Here is a 23,377-nt window from a genome sequence, read left to right as displayed (position 1 = left end):
AAAACACATTTAACACTTTTTGGGATCAAACCTGGAGGAATATGAAGGGATCCTGGAGGTGGAGGAGGAGGAGGGTGAGGGGGAGGAGGAGGAGGATGGGGGCTGAGCTCCTCTGGTACTGTTGGTGGCCCATTTATCATATCTCCGCCCTCCAGTGTTTCAGCTCCCATGAGGGCGGCTCTTTAAATTGCCCCAAAACTGCTCCTGGCTGGCGCCTTTTCCCCCCTTATCTGCAGGGAGACAAGACACACGTGCTATTTATAGGACGCCGGAGGAGCAAACTTCACAACCTGCTGGTAAATAATTTAAAATTGTTTGATTTTGTTTCTTTCTTTTTAAAAATATATATATATATATATATATATATATATATCTGTTTTGTTTCGTTTCTAATTCATAACAGTGTGTGTGTGTGTTTTTTTTTTTTCTCTAACGCTGCATGAGCTGGGATTTGGAAGGGGCGGGCTGTGTGTTGTCTGACGAATAAAAGCTGTAGCCTATAGATCGGCGCAAGGCTTTTAACCGGGTATAACCAGCCAGGCTTAAAGGAAACATTTCGTCTTAAATTTAGAGCAGAGGTTATAGCCGACACATAGAGGTGAGTGCACGGCGAAGCACAACTCGGTAAGATGAAGAGGCTTGTTTTTTTTTTGTTTTTTTTTTACAAATGTAGCATTTTTATAACCAGAGCTCGAGCTCCGGCCGGAGAGAGGGGAGGCTGCACGCTTCAAAATGTGAGCCGTCTTTTGTTGCTCTGGCCCGGGCTCTCGCTGACACCGCCAGCCGCCGCTAACGAAACCTCGCTCGCTTTGCATTTTCTCTTCTTCTTCATTTTGTTGTATTTTAAAACCAAAGGGGGCGCAGACTTATGGCTACGTTTAGCCTTGCAAACCTTCACCGAGGCGAAGCACACACACACAACACCGGCCATTGTGTAGTCGGAAGGGTCGGTAGTTCGGTCGGTGGGGATCTCTCTCCGCGGCTCCGGCGTGCAAACACACGCTGGGAAGGACAGTTGATAGCTTTCACGCAAGGCCACAATAACGGGCCTCTAAACATGGTTGGGGGGGTTCAGCAGTTCGTCTTCTGGCTAAGGTTTTGTGCAGGCCTGCGACCGCCTACGGAGCTCCAGCTATATCATGCGAGCCGGTTTAGATGCCAACCTCCCCTTGTTTGTGTAACGGGGGAAGCGCGCACGAGACAGAAATAGTCCTGGAAATAAATGCGGATTAATTGAGTCAAACGCGTTGCTGCCGGTGCGCGGTTAGCACCCGGTCATTTGTGCGCTTGTGCTTGTGTGTTTGCGGTCACTGAGTTGAAATTTTTTTTTTTTTTTTTACTGTGCTGCATGTGTGTATATGTGTGTGTGTGTGAGAGAACTCGACGCCTTGCCTCGGCATCAAGCCCTGACTGGTGTGATTTATTCCCCAGGTCTGAAAAAGCTAAGCAAACATGAGCGACAAGGGGACAGTCTCACCGAAGGAGAAGGAGGCTACAGAGAAGAGGGGGCGTGGGAGACCCCGTAAGCAGCCCCAGGTAGAAACTGACGTAGGTTCTGGTTCCATTTCTACTACTCATGTACTACTCATCACATCATTAACAACAAAACAAAGACTGTGTCTGTGAGAGCTGTGAAACACGCCTCTTAGTCCAGCCAGCATCTGTTCCAGCTGATGCTCAGGTAGATATCACTGTGTGCAGGTGAGGTGCTCATGCATGTCCATGTCATAAGCCGCCCCCCCACCCGAATCAAGATAATGGCTGCTGCAGTGACCATTTGTTCACCCCCCTCCACCCCGTTATCAGTGTAAAAGTAGTAACCCTACGACAAACTTCCTGTGTTGTCTCACCAGGTTTGTAAGCAACCTGTAACCCTACCCCTTTAAACTGGCTTTAACCCCCCCTCTGCACGGCCCACCTCTGCTCGTCATGTAATGGATGACACAGCAGAGTGGAAGCACAGAATGGCTCATAAAGCAGTCACTCAGAGCGCTGTGTTTTAGTATCGAATGGCTCGGTTGCTATGAGCTGCGGTTGTAAACACTCTAGAAATGCAACAGGAGACGTGTCAGCCATGGCATAGCTCGCGACCACAAATTATCACATGAACAAGACGGCTCATATTGAATTTACCTTGCATTTTGGAGGTGATGGTAATCCCCTGACTGTTAGCTCAGGTATTCCCCACCCCCCTACACTTTAATGTTTGGTGCTTTCAGGCTCTAGCTGACATGTTTTTAAGTCATTTGTGATCCAGTATTTGTTTGTCTTGAACGGTGAGGCTGCAACCTGTGGCGCCGACCACCTGTCAGCCACACTGACCTTGAATAACGTACTCGTCTGAGACTATAATTCGAACACATTCAAATATTCACGCTGTAAATGCTAAAATGTAGGTATTCTTCTGTTGTGTGCTAACTTTATCCTCCACTGTTTTGATTGCCAGGAGCCAAGTGGGTCCCCGACTCCAAAGAGGCCCAGAGGACGGCCGAAGGGCAGCAAAAACAAGACTGCTAGCAAGGGCAAGGTAAGTCATGTTTTTTTACGTTTCAGCAATGGCCAACGTGCATCCTGAGCTGGAATGACGAGATGTGCGCAGCGTTCGCGGTCGTGTCTTGTCTTGCGAGCATTTCCCCCTTTTTCTAACCCTCGATTTCCTTTACGGTTGATGAACATTTCGACGGTAGCTAACCTCATCCTCTTAAAAGGACGTCCTGCTGTTGCTCTTGATATATCGGTTGGCTGCAATTGAGCTGCTTCCCCTCCTGGTGTCAGAAATAGCCTGGCTAGGGTTTCCCATTGTAAAGACCTTGGTTTACTGCCTTACTTTTTTCTTTTTTCTTTTTTTGAGTGATGCTCACCCTGTACTTCCTGTCCTCCAGCTTCCTGCAGCTTGTCATGCACAGTGTGGTGCAGGTGCAGAGGCCGCAAGACTGTTTCCAAGCTGACACTGAGCACCCCTCCGCCCCCACCCAGCACACAGCCCTAGTTCTTCTCTGCCTGTCGTCTCCATAGCAACAACTGATTTTCTCCCTCGCCCCAGCCCTCCAGCTCCCCCATGCGCTCTGTATTCGCCGCTATGCTATGTATGGGAAAAGGGAGAGAGGGAGAGGGAGAGGGAAGCGCGCATACATGTATGATATAGGTTTAGCAGCGAGGGCCAAGCTGCAGAGGGTTTGTGTCTCCGCTCAGTTCCACCAGCTGTCTCTGAGCCTCAGACCAGGTGGCCAGCGAACTGGAGTGCCCTGTGTGCAGTTCCTGTCGGCCTTCCAGATAATAGCCAATGAACCCAATGCCCCCTTTCCGTTTGTGTCATTACAGAGCTACTGCCGCCATCTGCAGGCAGATAGAGGCAGAGCTCTGCAGATATAGATTGTTTACACCTCCATGTTTTTGCAATAACCCCCCGAAAGGTCTGTGGCTGCAGTCAAAATGTCGTCTGTTTGAAGAGGATGCATAGATGAGTGACATGGCCTTGGAAGTATTTAATTGGCAGCCAAGCTGAGAGCGCGTTAAAGGTCTTCAAATGCAATGAAAAGGTGCTTCAGCGCTTCCATTCTTATAGCAAAGGTTAAACCGGATCATCCCTTGTACCATACTTCCTTGCAGCCCTAATGTAACAGCAGTCAGGAAAAGAAACCTGAGATGCTAAGAGAGTCTATGTCCTCTCCTTGACATCAAGGCATTTTCCCAAACACCTCACCTAAATAAAAGAAAAGGACACCATTAATTGAAAATCCAGCTGCAGCTTCAGATTTAACTGAACAGATCCACAGATCAACAGGCATGAAGACCACAACAAAATGCATTGCCACGCCCCACCCATGGCTCTTCGTTTTTTTGTTAAGCTTTCACTTCCTTTTTTTTCGCAGAAGGCAGCAGCCCCATCTGAAGGGGCAAAACGCAGGGGAAGACCTAAGAAGGAGGTAAGAGTCCCAGGACAAACAGTGCTCACATTTGTTTAAACCATTCCTCTCATCAATTGAATTATGATTGGTATGACTGTCTGCAGGGCGAAATTGCATTTTCCTAATTCCCTTGACTGTCTCCTTCCTCTCAGACGAGTCATTTTTACTCATCGCAGCTATTTTGGTTCTCGTGTGTTCATTTAGAGCAGTCTCGCATAAACGTCTCCAGGCACCGAGAGCTCATGTGAAGGCAAATCTGAGCCTGCATGACAATTTTCTCCTCGACCGGTGTCAAATGACAGCACCGCTTTTTTCTTTTTGGTGACTGCAAAAATGAGCAACCGCACTTGTGTACAGCCGGTCAGAAAAGCATGTTTAATCTAGGAAGAAATTGCGGTCTTGTAGTAACATTCTGTCATGTGCATGAGTGGTTAGGGCGTACTCTGAAAGAAGTCTGGATTGAATTAGTCACAGAAAGGAATGACCCAAAGTTACCCTCCTAACTATCCCTCTCATTTTTATGAATGAACATCTCAGGCTGTAGTGAGTGACTGAGTGTGAGGAGGAAAGGCGAGTGTGCTAAAGCAGGATGCCTCATTGTGACTCACCGCTCCTATGATTCACTTTTCACTACAGATTGCTCACCCTTCCCCTGGGTGTTCTTCATGCCGCAGTGGTTTATCAAAGACATTCATAATAACATTTATGTTTTTTGAAGTTGGTACTCAGGGGGGCTGTGAAAAGTAAAAACAGTCACGTTGAGACATGAATCACAGGCAGCCATTGTTGCTGAATGTCAATGGCACTTGAGAAGCATTTTCCTTGTGGGCGTAGTCGAGGCCTGACTGGACTTCTCTTTTTTCTCTCTCAACCCCCCCCACCCCCACCCCCCTCCCCTTCTGTCACAGGAGAAGGAAGAAAAGGCGTCCCAGGAATCATCTGAGGAGGAGGAAGAAGAGGACCAGTAATTTCACAACGCATGCTACCTCACTCAACATACTGACTTACTGTTAACCAGAACTGGGCTGTATCTCCAACACCAGTGCCACCACATGACCACTGTTCACGACAAAGCCCTCTTTGCCAAAAGGAGGGTTTAAACACAGTACAAATAATCATGCAACAGCACTGGATAGAACGATGGACCTTGCTCAAGCATAGATCTAAGAATTACATGAAAGGTAACAGCCCTTTTCTCTACATGTCATGGTATCACAAGTCTTTTATACTGGACAAAAGGTGTGCTCGAAGGAGCCTGGACGTTTCCATTTTTTTCCCCTAAAGATGGTTTGTAGGACATTTTCTCTGCTTAATGTTACTTATTTGTTGTACCCGCATCTGAGATGGTAGGGCATATAGATTCCTCTCCATGTTTTGTACTGGACAAAGGTGAATTTTACCTATACTTGCTGTTTTTTGGTTTTTTTTGTTTGTGTGAAGTGGTTAACCTATCCTTTGCATCGTATTTTAGATGGAGTTGAGCTTCAGAGTTTAGGATGAGAATAGATAACTGATGGTAGAAGTGCGTTTTCCATTTCTAACCTGCTTAACTGATTTCTCCCCCCTCCTCTCCCCTTTCTAACCAGTAGAGCAGAAACGCCTTCACCACCTTCACTCCCTCCCACCTCCTGTAGTGCAGTTTAGACTTACTTCTCAAACTTCCTTCGCGGTCCTCGGCGTGTAGAGGGGAGATGTAAAGTGTATCGTTAGTAATCAGAACAGTCTGATCAGACTTACTGTTTTTGTTCCTTCGGGTTACATACCATTTAAAACATGAGTGTGCTGCTTTTCATGATATAATAAAACTCAAATCTTTTTTTTTTTTTGGTATATAATGTGTGTTTTTAAGGATAGGGTTGGCAGAGTTCTAGGCTGAGAGCATCAGTGTCGTTTCTTCAGGGAGCTTTTACAAATGCTGTTACATTGGCGTCTTTGTCTTCTCATGGTCCTCAGTTTCCAAGCGCTCACTCAATCACTCGCAAGGCAAATCGCAATTGGTCAAACAAGGAGTTTGATTGTAACAGAGGATAGTTGGTGGCACTACTATCCAACAGGGCTGTGCGTTCGTTTCCTCATTCCATCTAGCTCTCACTGCTTCACCTAGCTTGGTCCTTCTGTCATCACTTAGTGCAGTAATATACTTTCTTAGTCTTTTTTGACAATGTGTGTTGTATGCCGTCTGCTACAGGTATAAAAAAAAAAGGTGTTTGTGTATTTCTAAGTGTCAGGGAACCCGCGGTCACAGTCCACTTAACTGGGTTTTTCCACACACCTAAGCTGCTACAACCTCAGTTACGAAACCCGGAAAACTGCAAACAGGCGATACAAGGCCTGGTATTTCATACCTCACTCAACAGCTTACTTTACCATTTATTTGCATTTAACTGGTTTTCTGTTGTTTTAAAAATGTAACCTCTGGCATGAGTTGGAAAGATGTCGTTATTACAAAGTTTGTGTATTTTTTTTTTTTTTTTTTTTTTAACCTGACTGTAATGAGGTATCTAAGATTTTCAAGTTTGTGATTGTGTGTGCATACGCAGCACGTCTTGGCTCATTCATAACCGGAGCTTGCAGACAGGTTGTATTAAATGTGTGAAGCAAGTCAGGGAGACCTGTCAGCTTGACAACTGTGTTCGCTGACTGTGGTAGATTAGCAGGTGTGTTTTTATCCGTTTAAAAAAAAACTCTTCTGGTGCACTGAAATATTGGTTCTGATTTTCATGGACAAATGTTTGTGTGTTTGTGATAGACTGGGCGCTCTTTCCACTTAACTGTTCTGTTGGCCGTTGTGTGTTTGGCACTACCACACACAGCCACCCTCACCATACTCATACAACAACTCATTTCATGTCTTTTTTTTCCAACAATATCAGTCATTTTACATACCAACAACATGCATCCGTTCATTTATATACTGTAAACTCAACAGGATGGGATCATTCTTTTTAATGTACACCGTATATAAATGTACAATGTCTATATTTCTATGGTGCCCTACAACAATTTGTATCAGAAATGGTCAATAAAGAGAATTTTCTTTGTCATTTTTCTGTCATTTCTTCTTTATTTCCACCCAAAGGCTCAAGTACACATGTAGGTCAACGATGTGTATCATAATTTTCTCAACATAACGACTATCAGGCTAATTTAACTGTAAATGACAGTAACTGCACAAAAGGCAAAGTCTTATTACTTTATTCACATGTTCAAATCAGCCCATCAACTCTCTCTCAAAGCAACAAACTGTTACAACAGTCTGTAACAGTGCTGCCAAAGTCGTATTTACATCAGTAATTCTTTCACTTTTCAAGTGCAATCTAAAATCAGAGCATCACATTACAAGTTTGACAGTGCAAATCAATACAATACGATTGGATATTTGTACAGTTTTAATTTAGACTACCGTATTTTAATGTTCTTTTACTTAATCTCTAGTTAATGAGTAGAAAATGAGATGTAAAGATGACTAGAGCCTAGAGGAATGTGTTCTGGCATGAAGATGTTTTCGGGTCCAGAAAGGACTACAGCAAACATCCATGTAAAAGCTCAATGTGTGTGAAGCACCTCCAGATGTTATACCTGAAAACAAAGTTCAGGCTTCATCTGTCGAAGACATTTATATTCACAAAAACTGCAACACATGTTCCCCTATAAGAACAGTGTAATAGTTGTATTCGGTTTACATTCATGAAGGCAAGGCAAATTAAGATCAGGAAAGGCTGCAATTCATCAAGAAAAAAAACGTGAGGTTTCCTGAGTGCTTGATACAGTCAGACCTATGGCATTCATCTGAACAAACTCTTCAGCTTGAGGTAAATCTGTGCTGGTGCCATGCCTTGTAGACAGGACATTTTTAGGGCACTAGTCACAACTCATTTCGGAGATGAGCGGAGGTTGGTGTTATTTACTTCGTAACTGGCTTTTCATGCCATTGATAAGAGTCATAGGACTTGGCTAAACCACAAAAAGATCCAGATCGTGGGGCAGCTAGTTAAATCCTGAGAGGAAATTAGAACCAAAGAGGGTGTGTATGTCCTTTTGACAAAAAAAAGAAAAGAAAGAAAAACTAAATAAAGTTTACCAGACAGCTATTTCTAACATTATCAATATGAAAAAAATGACTTTAAAACTCTTTCTCTAGTGTGTCATCTCACAAAATGTGACTGCTGAAAATGCATTTCATTAAATAAGTCATGTCTGTTTTTAAAGCACAGCAAACACAACAACCTGCACACCAACCTGTCCGGGAAACAGAGACGAACCCTGCAGCAGGAATGATGAGTTTTAACTAGTGCAGAACTAAATTATTCTCAATTATACAAATGCCTTCTGCAACCCACATGAACATAACTGCTGCCACCATGTCAGCCACAACATTATGAGTGTAAACAAACAGATTAAACCAGCAGGAGTCTGTATCTTTCGATACAGTCCACCTTTCTTAACTTTCATTTGTGTCACCAAACACCACAGTAAAAAGTCTGAATAAATAATGTCAAATAAATAAGTTTAAGGTACTGTGTCTGTTAGGCACACAGGTTTGGTATCAGAACCACACAAATGAACAGTCACTCACTTGTCTTTACAGACAACAGGAAAAACAAAAAATGCTGACTGTTGTTGATGTGATCAAAGAAAACGGCAAATAGTGGTGAAGACAAAGAAAACAAACAAAGGGTGTCTTGAACATGACTTCAAAAATGACTGATCTGTGTGGCTGATGGCTGAAAATGTTCTTTGCTGTGGTTTACTATCATCATGCATTGACGTCTTTGGTCAGAAGAGGGCGTCGCTGTTGATAACTTCTGGCCCAGCCTTGAACAATCTGCAAAGTAAAATAAAATGCAGTAAGTGCAAGTTCAGTTTAACACAGTCATTTTTAGAAGGCATGACTTTGTGACACTTTCTATGCATTTGATTAGTGGCAAAAATCTCAAGGACGGATATCACAAAACCCCAGGTGATCGAACCAAATTAACCAAAAACTACCAGTCATAAGTAATGATCCTTTGAGAGTAATTTTTTTTTTTTTGATTTGATTGCACTGACCTTTTAAGAACATGATTTCACTCAGATTTTTGTAGATTCTTCAGAAAACAAGGTTTTCACGACTGTGGGGTAAAACTCAATGAGCTTTGCCCCTGGTCAATATCACCACCTAGTGTTTCTCATGGCTCAGTGCATGATTTTTGACAGGAATCAACCAAGCCAATATTTTTTTTTTTTATTTAATTAAAACTGGCAATAGACAACTTTTTTGCTTTAATTTGTCTTTCTGAAGAAAATACTTTTTGCACAGTGTGGCTGCTGAAAAATGAAAACCACCCGTGTATAGATTGGATACTTTTAAGTTTTGCTTTGTATTATGCTATTTGGTCTGCCACTGTGCTGGAAAAACAAATGTCAAATCACAACACAAAAGGAAGCTCGTCCATCACTGCACAACCAAAACAGGTAGAGGTGCTGTTTTATCTGTACACTAAACGAAAAAGAACCTCGCTGACGGAGGAGGCAAAGAAAGCGAAGAGGGATAGTGACAGAAATCAAGGTAAAACAGGAGTGAACGGACGGGTATTTACTTGAGGGGGAGCGCCGGTGTTGCGTTTCCACGTTGATATGTGCTTCCCCTTAGCAATGGGACCTGAGATGGTTCAAAGTCAACATTCTTTATACTACTTCAGTAAGTCACAAAACCTGGCTACTTATTAATACAACAGGGTGTTTAACTCTGCCTTTTCATTGCATTGAGATGAGGGTTTCTAGGTCAAATTGGGATTCTTTTGGGTTGCTTTTTGCTTTGGACACTAGCCAGGATGCTAGCTGAAGTGATGTTGCCAACGCTATCTTTGCAACTTTTGGGCCAAGAGTAAGAGTTGGACCCTCAGGGAATGTTAGGGCAATAATCTCTTTCTATTTTCTGCCTGAGTCTTTGTACCACCCGGGGCATCAGAGTAGATTCAAGAGCAGGTAAGACATCTTTGGTTAAACCTTAGATAACATAACGGCCACATGGACACACTAAAACGATTTGGTTTATGAAACTTCTTCAAACTCAACATTACAACATTTGTTGTAGTTAATGGTTCTCAAATATCTGACCATTCAACAGGAACCAAAATCAGCCACTGACTTTTATGTTGAGGGATCGGAGGCTTACAAAAAAACAAGTCCCGCAACATTCATACTATACTACTACTATTACTTTCTACTATATATCCGGTAGCTCTGCTTCTACATGTGGGAGGAAGTGACTAACCAATTGAGGAACTGCTGTGTCGTTAGAGTGAATGGCGCAACCGAGAACAACAACACAATTACAAGAAATACACTGCAGGAAAACCAGGCAGCAGAACATGTGGTTAACTGTATTAAGATCTGGCATGCTTACTCCAATCCTCTACATTTAGAAAGGACACACATCTCCTTTATGCAGCATCATAAGTTGTCCCACTTGCAGGTAAACATGGCAAAAGTAATGGTACATCATACCCTCGTGTCCTCTTCTCTCCACAACATTTCTTGTTCAGCTTCATTGAGTTCTTCTGAAGGATCATATGTATAAACTGGCAACAGCTGATGACGGAGTCTGTCAATTCTGAGAGTCAATATAAATGAGATTAAACACTGATTCAATCACAGAGACACAGGAGTGCCGAAATCAAGTTGATCACAAAGCATACAGATTAAAAAAGCTTACCTCCTTTTCTTACGAATATACATGACCTGAAACAGATAAAATGGAGCGCGTGACATGATCTGCATGTGATCTCTCTCAATTGAGGCTTGTCACAGCCTTTTAATTTTGTAAGTCATCCTGTGCCAAGCAACCCAGCTAACCCACTTACCACAGCTGCAGCTACTCCAATGATGGTGATGAGGAGAAATGGTACCAACACATAACCGACAGCCACATCCCCATCTATGATGGCAGGGGGCTCGGTCGTGCTGTTCATTGCATATGTTCAGGTAACGGGGACACAGGGGGGCTGCTTGTGCAGGGCCTTTACAAGCAGAAAACCCCCTCCCTGCGGCAGGCACTGTGCAGCGGCTCTCTCCTCAAGCTGCCCGCTTGTTGTTTATGCCTCATCCTCGTCGCTCATGTGACTTCCACATGGTATCCCCGCCCTCCCTAATCAGCGAGAATAAAGACAAGAATTGATGCACTGTTACAAATGAATGGATTTGCAAAAGGTCGGACACGGATACGATACTCAAACAAGTTGCTGGTATGCAACAGTAACGCATACAAAAGTTAATGCGTTGTTAGCAGGTAGCTACTGGGTGAAGGCACTTTTCATGCTGCAGTCAGTTGGTTTGCGGATATACGCTCACATCTGCTCGTGTGACTGTCCTCCCTAACCGTGCAAGCCACACAACTGAGTAAATACCCACTGCAGTCAATGAACTCTCCTGTTCAGAAGGCGCTGATAACGCTAGAAAGCCTTTAGCCAACGTTACTAGCTATAAACACCGCTAACATCACCGCTAGCTGCGCCGTTAGATGGCGCTTTTACTGACAAGTTGCTTTACTGTACAAACCGGCTGAAACAAGTCTTTTGCGTCGAGACGACCTACTAACGACCTACAATACACGCGCTCTTCTTTTCAGATAAATTCAAGTACATTCGTGCTCACGGTGCGATGTGATGAGCCTCTCTTGTCAGGAGCGTTGTGTTGTGGTCAGCAGGCAGTTTGTCCTCCGTCAGCATCAACAACACTTACACTTCCGGTCTGAGTCTTTCACAATAAAAGCGGCGCGATCGCACAAATTATGTCAAAATAAACCCCCCCTTATTATTCCGACATGGTGTCTATTTGTCGGTTTTTACATGTTTTTTTTACAGATTGTTTCCATACTACTGCCTTTTGGCTTGATTTACATAAATACCTTTAAGAAATGCTCGAAGAAGATGACATGCTAAAGACTAGCGTTAAATTGCGGTCGCATGACTTGAACGTCACTACCACTAAGCGTCTTACTACACAATTACTATACACGTTTTCAATAAACTGATCAATGTACAAGTTGTAAAGTTAGAGTTAGAATAGTTTGTAACTAAAGACGGAATAGTGAGTAGATAAGTCTTCATGTTCGGCATGATGACGTTTAATGTCCGTGACGACGTCCGTAGTCTCATTTGGCCACTTGTTAGCGACCGCCGTTTTTAAGACACGTGAGCGCTTTATAATTAAATTGTGGTGCAATTATCTGAAGATGTTGTATTGTAGAAGTGAAATCCAAATTTCATGACTGTCTAGTTATATTTTTAAACTGGGACAACAGCACATATGTTCGTGCTTTTATGTCTTTATTAACAAAACCAACTACTGTTATTTCTATCAATAAAAAATATCATATTTGTGGGAGACTTTTCATTTTGAATATTATGGACTTTTGGAAGAAAGTATGCTCATTCATTTATAGGCTAAATGTAAATCGCTATTTTATCATATTTGTCTTAAATCCAGCTCCGTTATAGCAGGTAAAGCACATCCTGACAGCTTGGAGTATTACTGTCAGATACTGTCCCCCCTCTGTTCCATAGGAAAGGAGGCTCACACATCTTTCAAATTCATACTGCTGACTTCTTTCCCCACAACAGATAAGTCCTGTGATTTTCAGGCTGATATCATTAAATTTGACCATTTACAACAGGGGGAACGCATCCTGACAGCTTGGAGTATCCTGACAAGTACAGAGAATTTTGTTCTCAAAATCAACTCTAAAATAAGTGGAAGGATTTAACAGAAATGCTGCTATTTCTGCAAATGGAGGTTTCTCTGACAAAGTTTGATGGACTAAATTATTATTTCAGGTAAGAGTCGTTATTTCCAATCTAGTCATTGTCTTGATTTTCCATTTCACCTGTACTCTAACTTGATGAAAAACACACCATATTGTATTCTATATAAAACTAACAGTGCAAATCTATGTATTCAACATGCACGTTGTTACTAGTGAAAACAAACAACTGACAATGCTTTAACACTTTATAATGTTATATAATGTAATGTTATATAATGTTAAATGTTTATATACATAATATGTCACATGTTACATAACTTTTTGAAAAAGATAAAAAAGTTTCTTATCTAGTATCTTGTAGTTTTTGCACTGTCAGTCAGTGGCCATTAGATGTCACTAAACACATTTGAGTTAAGAAGATGGCACTGGTTGAAGGTAGAATTTATATTTCCCATGTTAATGTTGGCTACACAGTTAAACCCCACATATATGTGTAAAGTTAAACATTATCTGTCAGCTGAGGTTAATCAGTGGACCAAATCAAACCGCAGTGGATCCTAAAACAATTGCAGCCTCAGGCTCCTTCCTCAGAATGCTTTTAGTTTTTCATGAGAATTTGATTAGCACAGAAAATCTGTCGCTTCCAGGGAGATTAAATGTTCCTCAACAGTACACAATTGAACCACAGCAGAGAGAAAGAGGAATCGACCGTGGTGTTGTTTAATCAAAGCAGAAAGCAAGAAAGGGAAGAGAACAATCCTCCTGAAGATTTCACTTTCACTGTACAAAGTCAGACCAAAACCAGCGTCTAGTTTATCTGCTTTAAGGCTCCTTCCCCCTGATTCCCCTGATTTAGCAGAGATGTTTGGTGAAAGCTAACATTTTTATTTCTTAGATAATTAGCAAATCTGTCAGAGCTACAGAAAGATGAAATTACAAATGGATATCATTGCACCAATCCATAGATTGAAGGCATTAGGTGATAGAGTTCATTGTTTGTCCACTGATACAAAGGGCCCTATCAAGGGAAGGATGAATATAAAGAACCTGCGCTGGCTTGACATGTTGTTGTCATTTTATAAATAACACCCAGGATATTCTTGAGTAAACAATGAAATAGGTGTGATTGACTTATACTCAAAAATTGGATTTTGTTTACTTGATTGAAAGAGGGCTACGATGTGAGGATCAGACCTAGGATTAAAAATGAAACTACGGGTACATAAAACACCATTATTTGGATTTCATTGTTGGTGAAATTCTCACATTAATGAAGCAACGTAACACCATTTATTGCTACCGTGGGTCGTCCAAACATAACTCAGCCGTTCAAAAAGTGACAAAAACACAGAGATCGCAAGATTTTACTGCTACACTAATTTTAAAGGACAAGTTCCCCCAAAAAAGGAAAACATCTGTCATTATCTACTCACCTCCACACCGATGGAAAGTCGGGTGAAGTTTCGTAGCCCACAAAACATTTCTGGAGCTTCACAGCAAAACAGCGTTGCAGCGTTCTCCTGAACAACTTAAGTAGATGGAGACTTGTTTTAAAACAACTGAAAAATACAGCTCGTTCGGCATAATCCAAGTCTCCAGAAGCCCTGAGATCCCAAATTGATTTGCAGAGATGATAACGCCGCACCGGCTGCATGGAGCCACTTCATGTTTTTCTTTTTGGTTGTTTTTTTTTTTTTTACATTTTAAAACAAGTCCCCATCTACTTCAGTTGTTTATGAGAATACTGCTTTTGCTGTGAAGCTCCATAACTGCGTTGTGTACTACAAAACTTTGGCATGGGGGTGAGCAGGTAACGACTGAATTCTCATTTGAATTCGAACGTATCCTTTAAACCTCACCACATGCTTCCTAACATGTGTGCAATATGGTCATCTATGCATTGCTCGGTCACTCCTCCGTTTACAGTGCACTTCACTGTTCTTCAGTGCCCACACTGAGGGAGTATTTTGGCACAAAATGTCAGAGTCATGCACAGCTATGGGGGTTCAGTGGGCCTGTTTGGCAGCTATAGGACAACAACAGTCCATCTCCCTCCCTTGCAGTGTAGTGCAATGTGGGCGTGGTTGACACGAAAGGCGACGCCCCCTGTCACCTCCCGCTCTCCTGATTGGCTGCAAAGTGGAAGTCACATTTGGGGCTCTCCCCATTATAAATCACAAACATTAACTGCAATATTATAATTTGAGAATTTTATCAATTATCTACTATTAAAAATGTTTTCCACAAACTCAAATATAATCCACACTTGCCCATGAAAGCTTTAATAAAAAAAAAAACTAAAGAAAAAAAAAACGACCCACTGCCATCTGCAGATCTATCCGGACACATCTGGCAAAGCTCCCCCTAAGCTCATGTGGCAAATGTCGGGGAAGGGAATTGGAAGTCCGAGTTGCATTAGCTCACTCGTTTCCCTGCAGCCTATTCCTGTCGTCCATTGAAAGGAAATCGCTGGGCCATCCCCCCGACGCGCGCCTGTGCTGTGGAGCTCCCCCTTGCTGCGTGCATCGTGATCTAGTGGATGCAGAGAGTCTTGCAGAGAGAACGCAGGGTCACCTTCTGTCACTGCAAGGGGAAATACTGAATAAACTGCAACATAGACTGTTAGGTAGTGGCGCACCTCGGCAGCAGGCTGCATCTCCGGTAAGTCAGTGTGTGTGTTTGTGTGCGTCGATGGCACATTGCTGCACAGGAGGAAGAGAAGCTGAGCATCCTTTTTTTCCCTTTAGCAAAGGGCGACGCAGGGATAAAGGAATCTCGCATCATTTCCCATCGTTTGGATCATGTCTCATCCTCTCTGTGCTGCCACACCGACCAAGTACTGCACACTCATTTGCAAAAAAACGCAATTTTTGAATTATGCATGCGTCATTTTATGTGCTGTACCGTTGTTTGCACACGCCAAGGGTGAAGAGGACCATCTTGCATCATCTCGGATTACTATTGCAGGCTTTGCCTTCCAGCTAAACTCTATCCTTGAGTCGTTCTGTTGTGTTTTGCACAGTCTACCAAATGTTCCTGTTGTTTTTTTTGTTTTTTTTACCATGCAGCTGTTTCTGTTGTCCTTCGAATCGCCAGGATGTGCAAAATTTGACCTCGGTGTCTAAATTTGTATCAGCCACGCACAGTGTTCATCTGCCTCCCAGAGAGAGAGAGAACATGTCACGATAATATGAAAGAGTGCTGCCATGTTAAGTGTAGTAGATGGAGATGGTGGTCAAGGCTTTGGGGGAGGTGGGGGGATAGGTGGTGGTGGAGTGGATTGCCATTTTATGTTCCTTTCCATGCGCCAAATGCGTAAACAAGAGCAGAAATGTGAAGCACGTCGGTCAAACGCGTCGCAGTCAAGCCTGCTTTACCTCTGTGGTGGGGGTTTATGGTTGCAGATGAGGAGATGGTGTTTTTGCTGTTGTTGTTGTTGAGGATCTCTCAGTGAAATGGACGCGAATGTTAATGAGAGCACTCCGCTCTGACGTTATGTAATTGGTTGTCAGAGCAGAGCGAGGAGCCATCTCCAGCGTCATTGTTTTTCTCTCTGACAAACCGACAGCACCACAGAGGAGGAGCATCCTGCTCTCTACATGGGATTAGCTGCATGTGGTCCTCTTTTCTTTTCTTTTTTTTAATCATTCATCAAATGTGCTCCAGAGCTGAAACGCATCCGGCCACAGTATCACACACAGCTCCATTTACTTCTCATGTCTTTGTGCACGCTACTACCCACTGACAGTGCTTATTAAAGGGGCTGCTGTGCGCTCCCTTGCAGCTTCCCCCCCCCCCCCTCATCCTCACGGTGACGTAGCAGATGACAGACAGCTCGCTCGTGTCCGCCTCAGCTTGTTTTGGAGCTGTCCGCGGTGCTGAATCCACTGTTTGCTGGAGAGCGCGTCTGTCAGCAGTCAAGGTGCCCCCAAGAGAGGCCGGCACGAGGCTGCAGAGAGGAGATGATGATGATACTGTCAGGGGGGGTAATCCAATTTTATTGTGGATGGGGGGAGTTAAAGAGTGCCTGCTATTTATTAGCAGTGTTCACCCTCACTCTTCAAGTTAAGTGTTTCAACAGCAGCTCCCATCTGTCCATCTATCTATCTATCTATCTATCTATCTATCTATCTATCTGTCCTTCTGTCTGTCTATCTATCTATCTATCTATCTATCTATCTATCTATCTATCTATCTATCTGTCCATCTATCTATCTATCTATCTATCTATCTATCTGTCTATCTGTCTATCTGTCCATCTGTCTATCTATCTATCTATCTGTCTATCTGTCTGTCTGTCTGTCTGTCTGTCTATCTATCTATCTATCTATCTATCTATCTATCTATCATCCATCCATCCATCCATCCTTCCTTCCTTCCTTCCTTCCATCCATGTTAGTGTCAAAATGTAGAACTACAGTGGCACTCAGTAGAGCGCATACCTCCGCCAAAGCCCAACCGTCACCTTTGCTTGTACTGTATTACTCAATAATCCAGTATCAAATTAAACATATTCAAATACGCTAGATCCGGATATTTATGTTGTCATCTTGAATCCTCCTCAAACTGTACTCACTCATACATAGCAGCCACCTAAATACGCCAGCTGTTTTTCCATCAAGATCCATGCAGTAACTAACAAGAATGTCTACAAACGCCATATCTCACAATGTTAATGAAAGTGATAAAAATATCTGGATCCACACCTAAAGGACAAGGACAAAGACATAATCTCATCCTCATCAGGACATCTATCTATCTATCTATCTATCTATCTATCTATCTATCTATCTATCTATCTATCCATCTGTCTATCCTCTAATCATCTTGTGACACTTGTCATCACATTCATCCACAGGTCGTTGGGAGTCACTGATCTATAGCTGCCTGTTCAGGCCTAAATTAGGTCTAGTAGGAAAAGTAAAGCCGGGTATCAAACCTCTATTCCTGTCTGATACCGACTGAAAGGCCACCAAATTATCGGAGACTGACCTTCACCGAAAGCTGGCGTTGAAGGACTGCGTAGATGTATGATCTTGTTCGCTTATTCTTTGATCAAATAGTTCCCTTTAAAATCCAATTCCAGCATTTTAAGTGGTTCAGCTTCTTTTGTCGATCGGGTTTTGTAGACAAATGTGTCAAAGTTTATTTTTGTACCAATACTAAAAACTCAGGTAGCCGTCTGCCTGTGCAGTGTTTGTTTGTGTGTGAGTCTGCACTTGTCTGCGTCCTTGAGAGGCGTAGAGCTATAATTAAGTCACAAACTACTCTTCCTTCTCCCTTTGAGGCTGTTTATTTTCAAAGCCACAAGCGTGTTCTCACAGTGTGTCTGCGGCGCCATTCATTTTGTGCCTCCATGCTTGACTCGTTTTTGTTTTCTGATCGTGGTTGGCCAGCTCAGGAATTTAATTACCGTTTGCACTCATGCAGCCACTGGCTCGATCTGCGGTTATCTTTAACCATTAATAGAAAAAGAGTAGTTGTGACAGGAATGTTATCTGCCTTAAGCAGGGAGCGCAGTGGTTGTGTGCAGCGAGATTAACCCGGGAAGATAAGAATAATAGTTTGCGGACAGTTTTTTGCAAAATGGTTTTAGGTAGTTTTTAATCTGAATCTTTTTTTGGCCACGTCCACTTTAACTGGCGAAGGATTAACAGGAGCGTGGGATTTGTGGGAAGCGCTGCAGTTCAAGCTATTGTCATTTGGCTGCTCGTTCTCCTATTGAATGTGAGATATCTAAAAGAGGTGCAGGACTTCAGTCAAGTGGGGGCTGCTTTGTTCTCGTCACATTACGAGCCAGTTGAAAACACGATCATTTGGTTTCAGATGAGATTCCTCTCCCACACGTACTTGGTTGTTATGTTTTCAGTTAGATCTTATTCCTGTTGCATCTCTGGGCTTGTATCCTACATGGAGTAGCGTGGTGTTCTCTCATGTCGCTGACCTTTCGCTGTTGTTGTGTCACATTGTCAGGTTTTGGCGTTTGTGTGTGGCGTCCTGAGACGTCATGCGCGAGGACGAGAGGACAATGTGTGAAAGAGGGACATTTTTTTTGCTTATACCCTCTTTAATGTGTTTGTTTCTGAAAGGGTTAAAAGCTGTTGCTCTGTTAAAGGAGGAGATGGTGGTGTCTGACAAGGTGTGAAAAAAGAGGCAACGTACGAACAGACAGTCAGGACAGGAGGGGCAGCTGGAGCGTCTCATTTCTCTCAGCGCAGAGGAGAACACACGCAGGGGAAGACTCAATCGAAGGTGGCCAATTTATCAGGCGCCTTTCACACCGCAGAAAGAGTCTCATCATTTTTTTTTCTACCTGTGTGCACAGGCTGCACGATATTGGAAAACTGAGAATGTGATGTTTTGGTTTTCTGCAATATGTGGAAAAAATACAGGAATCCTCACCAGATCGCTTTGGAAATAATGAATCATTCTAGATTAATTGGGGTATTTTTTGTAGGGGGAGTGCATTTTGTCACCCAGAATAGGCCCTGCTTTGTTGATAAATCAGTCAAGATTTGATTGTGATTGGTGGTTCGATGTGCATGAAGAACCACACTCACAAGCAACAAACTCCCATGGCATACAAGAACCCTTAAATCAGACTAAATTATAATATCAGACAGACTTCCCTTGCAGATTAGTCATGGGAAATGACAACTGTGCGAGTTTTCCTTTTGTATCGAGCAGCAAAAAAAAAAAAAAAGAAAGAAGTTGTGACACGCAGTCACAGCGAGGCAGGCGAGCAAATGAACAAAAAGCGAGCTTTAATGAAAAGTCCAAAAAGCACAAAAATCCAAAAAGCATGCAACAAAAGGCGGGCAAAGGAAAGTCTGGGGAAAAACAAACAACTGAACACTGCAATTTCACAAATGAAACACAGAAAAAGACAAAGACAGGAAGTGGAAAGTCTCAATAATACACATGAGGACATAATCTGCAAAATAAAACAAACCATGACAACAACATTTTTAGGTGCACATTGCAATATCGATGCTGAAGCGATGTATTGTGCAGCCCTAACGTGTTTTATTCGATGCTAAACATCAGAAAGATAAACAGAAAAAGATGCTATTTATTTTATGACATATTCATGGAATAATGAATTCACTAAAGGTGATATCTGATGATTTTAGGTACATAAAAGTGGATAATGTTGTGTGTTTCTTGACGCCCACGTTACCTGCTGCCTTTCATGCACTGTCACCACAACATGTCAGTGTCTGCCTCCTCTGAATCATCGTCATGTGGCTCAACATGAGGCAGAGCGCTCACTTAGTGTGTGTCATGATCTTTTTGGGCGCTCCAAAATGGAGTCCCAGCGTGCTAATCGAGGGCATGAATCACGGACCGGAGTTCGATACTGGCGTGAAGGGTTGAACGCCATCACGAACGGGTCTTGTTTCTGCATTGTTTTGGTGACAGCGTGTACCTGTGAATGCAGCAGCAGCAGCTTCAGGTCATTGCTGTGAACACTAGAGGGTGTGTTCCTCATGGACATGTTCAGGGACAGAGAGGCAGATGAGATAATGTCGTCTTCTTGACTGGATGGGGAAGCAGCTCATCATGGTGTGTGTGTTGCTAGGACTGAAACTGTTGATTGGAAGCTATGAACTGCAGCTACACAATTATTTAACCGATTCATCATTTGGTGTGTAAAACTCATGTTTTGCAAAGAATTCAGGCAGGACAATAGATATCAAATGTAAGCAAAATGAATAAACGTGAAGGTCATAAAGTAGAGATAAAAGAAATAAATACAAAAAACAACCATAAAAACAAACTAGAATGGCACCCTGTAGAGTGCACACCTCTGCTAAGGCCGAGCATTCCCCTTTAATTCAATCAAGACTGATCCAATATGTAATAAAACACATTCAAATCCTTTAGATCCAGATTTTTATTAGGATCCGCATCAAATTGTACTCACCCATAGATACCAGTCACATGTGACAGTGACATACGTCATCAAGATCCATGCATTATTCTGGAAAATTAACAAAAAATGTCCAAAAAAAAAAAACCCCACCTGGGATTCATTCAGATCGGCACCAAAAGTTAATGAGGTCCATTCTAGGCCGAGACCCATTCTTCATTCAAGTATCGTGGAAATCCATTCAGTAGTTTTTGTGTAATCCTGATCACAAACCAACCAACAAACCACACAGAGGTATATAAACACAATCAGACAGATGTTTCAGAGCAAAGGGTTTCATCATTAGTCATAAATGTATTACACTTTTTGTTGTTTATTAAACTGAAGGATTTGATAGTGATTTTAGCTCCAGAAGAAAAGGTGAAAAGTGAGGAAGACATTTTGAATATTTCAGTTTGTGAATAGAGAATTTGGCATGTAGAACAATGAAGCTGATCACACATACAAGAGTTGCCATCATCTGGATTATCATAGCAACAAACGATATCTTTAAGGTTTAAAGAGTAGACAAGAAAGAAGTTAGACTTAGGGTCTCTCTCAGAATCTTTGGGGATATTGCACGAGATTGCTTCTTTACTATGTTTACAAAAGGTACAAGACACATCGACATCTGTAAACATAACAATAAGACATTGAACAGGTTATACTTTATGAAAAATTTTGACATGTACTTCCTTAGCCTTGTTTGAAATTGTTATTCAAATGATTAATTTTCTCTTGATCAGCTAATGGATTAATGAAGATTAGTCTGTTAAATGATCGAATCCATGCTGGGCTTTCACTGCGAGGCTGCTGGTCTCTGTATCCCTCAGAACTATAAAACAGTCTGATGAAAAACACCAGGGGCATAAAGTGGCCATGACTCAGCGTTTTAACATGAACCTCTCAGAGGTGGCCGCAGACAGACATCCCACATCTCAGGTCGCTTCGTTTTTTGACGGGTGGGCTGCTTCATCGTGGTTTTTCCCTGAAATTTCAGTCGAGTGATCAACTATCTAGACTGCTTGTCCTGTTCATGAGGCGCAGGAGCAAATCTCAGCTACAGGGAGAAAGATTCTGTCACGCAACATGAATAAAAACACAAACGTATTCAAATACAAATGCAGAAAACATAATAACAGTCACATCACGCTTTCAGGCAAGCGAAGCTGAACTGAAGTCATTATAACCTCATCAACACTGTACACTTAATGTGCAGGTATTAAAGAGAGGACAAGATGGCCGACGAGCAGGATGTTAGACAATTCAGTCGTTATTTGCTCAGCTCCATGCTGATGGAAGGTCGGGTGAAGTTTTGTACTTCACGAAACATTTCTGGAGCTTCACAGCAAAACAGGGTCGCAGTGTTCTCCGAAACAACTGGAGAAGATGGGGACTTTAAGTGGCTCCATATAGCTCCTCCATTATAGTCTAAGTCTCCAGAAGCCCCGAGATCCCGAATTATTTTGAAAAGACGTCATTTACACCCTTTTTTAAGCCAAAGTCTTCACTGTAGCTGCTCAGTCAAAAGCGCCAGCGTGCTCCCCATCTGAAGTGGGTTCACAAGCTCGATCACATGTCGAGGGTTTAAATAAGGTCTTTTGTAAATCAATTCTGGATCTCGGAGCTTCCAGAGACTGGGATTATGCAAGTTGTACAGAGTCAATTTGTTTTGTTTTTAATTTTACGTATTGAAAAAAGTCCCCGTCTACTTCAGTTGTTCAGGAGAATGCTGTAATTTACTGTGTTGTCGTGAAGCCCCAGAAATGTTTTGTGGACTACGAAACTTCACCTGACTTTCCACCGCCGTAGAGGTGCGTGGATAATGACTGAATTTTCATGTTTGTTGGAACTTATCCTTTAAGTTACAAGGTGTAAATAACATAAATGCAAACAGTAAATCCAGGTAAAATATTTGCTCTAGATACAAAAAGTCAGAATCACAATCAGAAATACTTGATTGATCCCTGAGGGGGAAACTGGCACGTCACACTAACTCCTCTACACTAGTAGATAGATATATGTGTATATTTATGTTTATTAATAGAATTGCTACTAGAAATAGAGAAGTAAGATGTGTGCCTGGTACTACACAATCACTACAGCGTAGATGATAAGTGTGTGATGTTTCAAGAAACAGATATGAAGTGAAATTTTGATGAGATTCAGCGTTTGCACTGTAGGAGTGCCTCTTGTAATTATACCAGCCACAGTATGACGTCTTTAAGGTTTCGTAGTGTGGGTGAACAGTATATGTCGAGTTCTGCGCTCTGCGTGGGCTGTACGTCATTAAAATGTGGTGTCGAGAGCGAAAAGGTCACACTTTTTTAAAACCAAAGCCGAATATATACATTATCATTTGCAAATCGTATGTCAGTGTAGAAGGCCTGTGTTCCTTCACTCCATGTAGTTTCCATACGGTACATGATCACCTTACTTTCTTTAATATTGACTGGTTTATAACTCTGCCAACATTAATTATGGACTACAACAGAGTAGGCTGAGGTTATTAAATCTTGTACTTCCCACGAGTTAACTAATCTCCCTTGATTATGATAGTTCACAATGAAATCCACCTGATCTCTTAATATCTCTGCATCTGTAAAGATAATTGGTGTTTTGACACTTTGCTTCAAACGTGTTGGGCTCATTTCCATTTATATTCCCATTAAAAGCAATTTAGCAGCAAACTTACTCGATACTCAAAGGACTGACCCCCAACTTCTCATGATTGTTTTTTTTTTTGTCTTTGCACAGGTGATCTCCTGCAGGGGACCAACAGCTCTCTCTCAGGTTTATGGAAACCTGACC

General features: G+C 42.3%; 2 protein-coding genes across 9 annotated transcripts; one reads left to right on the top strand and one right to left on the bottom strand.

Annotated features, from left to right (window-relative positions):
* The first annotated feature begins 210 nt into the window (after positions 1–210).
* On the top strand, positions 211–6,952 carry hmga1a (high mobility group AT-hook 1a). Of its 5 annotated transcripts, none has more exons than XM_073469873.1 (5): positions 211–296; positions 1,432–1,548; positions 2,447–2,527; positions 3,873–3,926; positions 4,817–6,952. In XM_073469873.1, exons 2-5 carry the CDS (start codon positions 1,453–1,455, stop codon positions 4,874–4,876), a joined length of 291 nt encoding a protein of 96 aa, XP_073325974.1. In that variant the 5' UTR covers positions 211–296; positions 1,432–1,452; the 3' UTR covers positions 4,877–6,952. The 5 variants fall into 5 exon arrangements, with proteins under 5 accessions (XP_073325974.1, XP_073325977.1, XP_073325973.1 ...); XM_073469876.1 differs by lacking the exon at positions 211–296 and adding an exon at positions 493–598 and having other exon boundaries at positions 1,432–1,536; XM_073469872.1 differs by lacking the exon at positions 211–296 and adding an exon at positions 493–598.
* Positions 6,953–7,087: 135 nt separating this feature from the next.
* Positions 7,088–11,641, bottom strand: smim29 (small integral membrane protein 29). 4 transcript variants are annotated; one of them, XM_073469869.1, is made up of 6 exons: positions 11,544–11,641; positions 10,754–11,037; positions 10,606–10,631; positions 10,398–10,503; positions 9,488–9,549; positions 7,088–8,733 (listed from the first exon to the last, which is right to left on the bottom strand). In XM_073469869.1, the coding sequence occupies exons 2-6, from the start codon at positions 10,859–10,861 to the stop codon at positions 8,685–8,687; spliced, it is 351 nt and encodes a 116-aa protein (XP_073325970.1). In that variant the 5' UTR covers positions 10,862–11,037; positions 11,544–11,641; the 3' UTR covers positions 7,088–8,684. The 4 variants fall into 4 exon arrangements, with proteins under 4 accessions (XP_073325970.1, XP_073325969.1, XP_073325971.1 ...); XM_073469868.1 differs by having other exon boundaries at positions 11,532–11,606; XM_073469870.1 differs by lacking the exon at positions 11,544–11,641 and adding an exon at positions 11,448–11,528.
* Between the last annotated feature and the right edge of the window lie 11,736 nt (positions 11,642–23,377).

The sequence above is a fragment of the Pagrus major genome, chromosome 7, assembly GCF_040436345.1.
Source record: "Pagrus major chromosome 7, Pma_NU_1.0".
In the NCBI taxonomy this organism is placed as follows: domain Eukaryota; kingdom Metazoa; phylum Chordata; class Actinopteri; order Spariformes; family Sparidae; genus Pagrus; species Pagrus major.
Note: the sequence above shows the minus strand (reverse complement) of the source record. Positions and strands in the feature narration are given on the sequence as shown.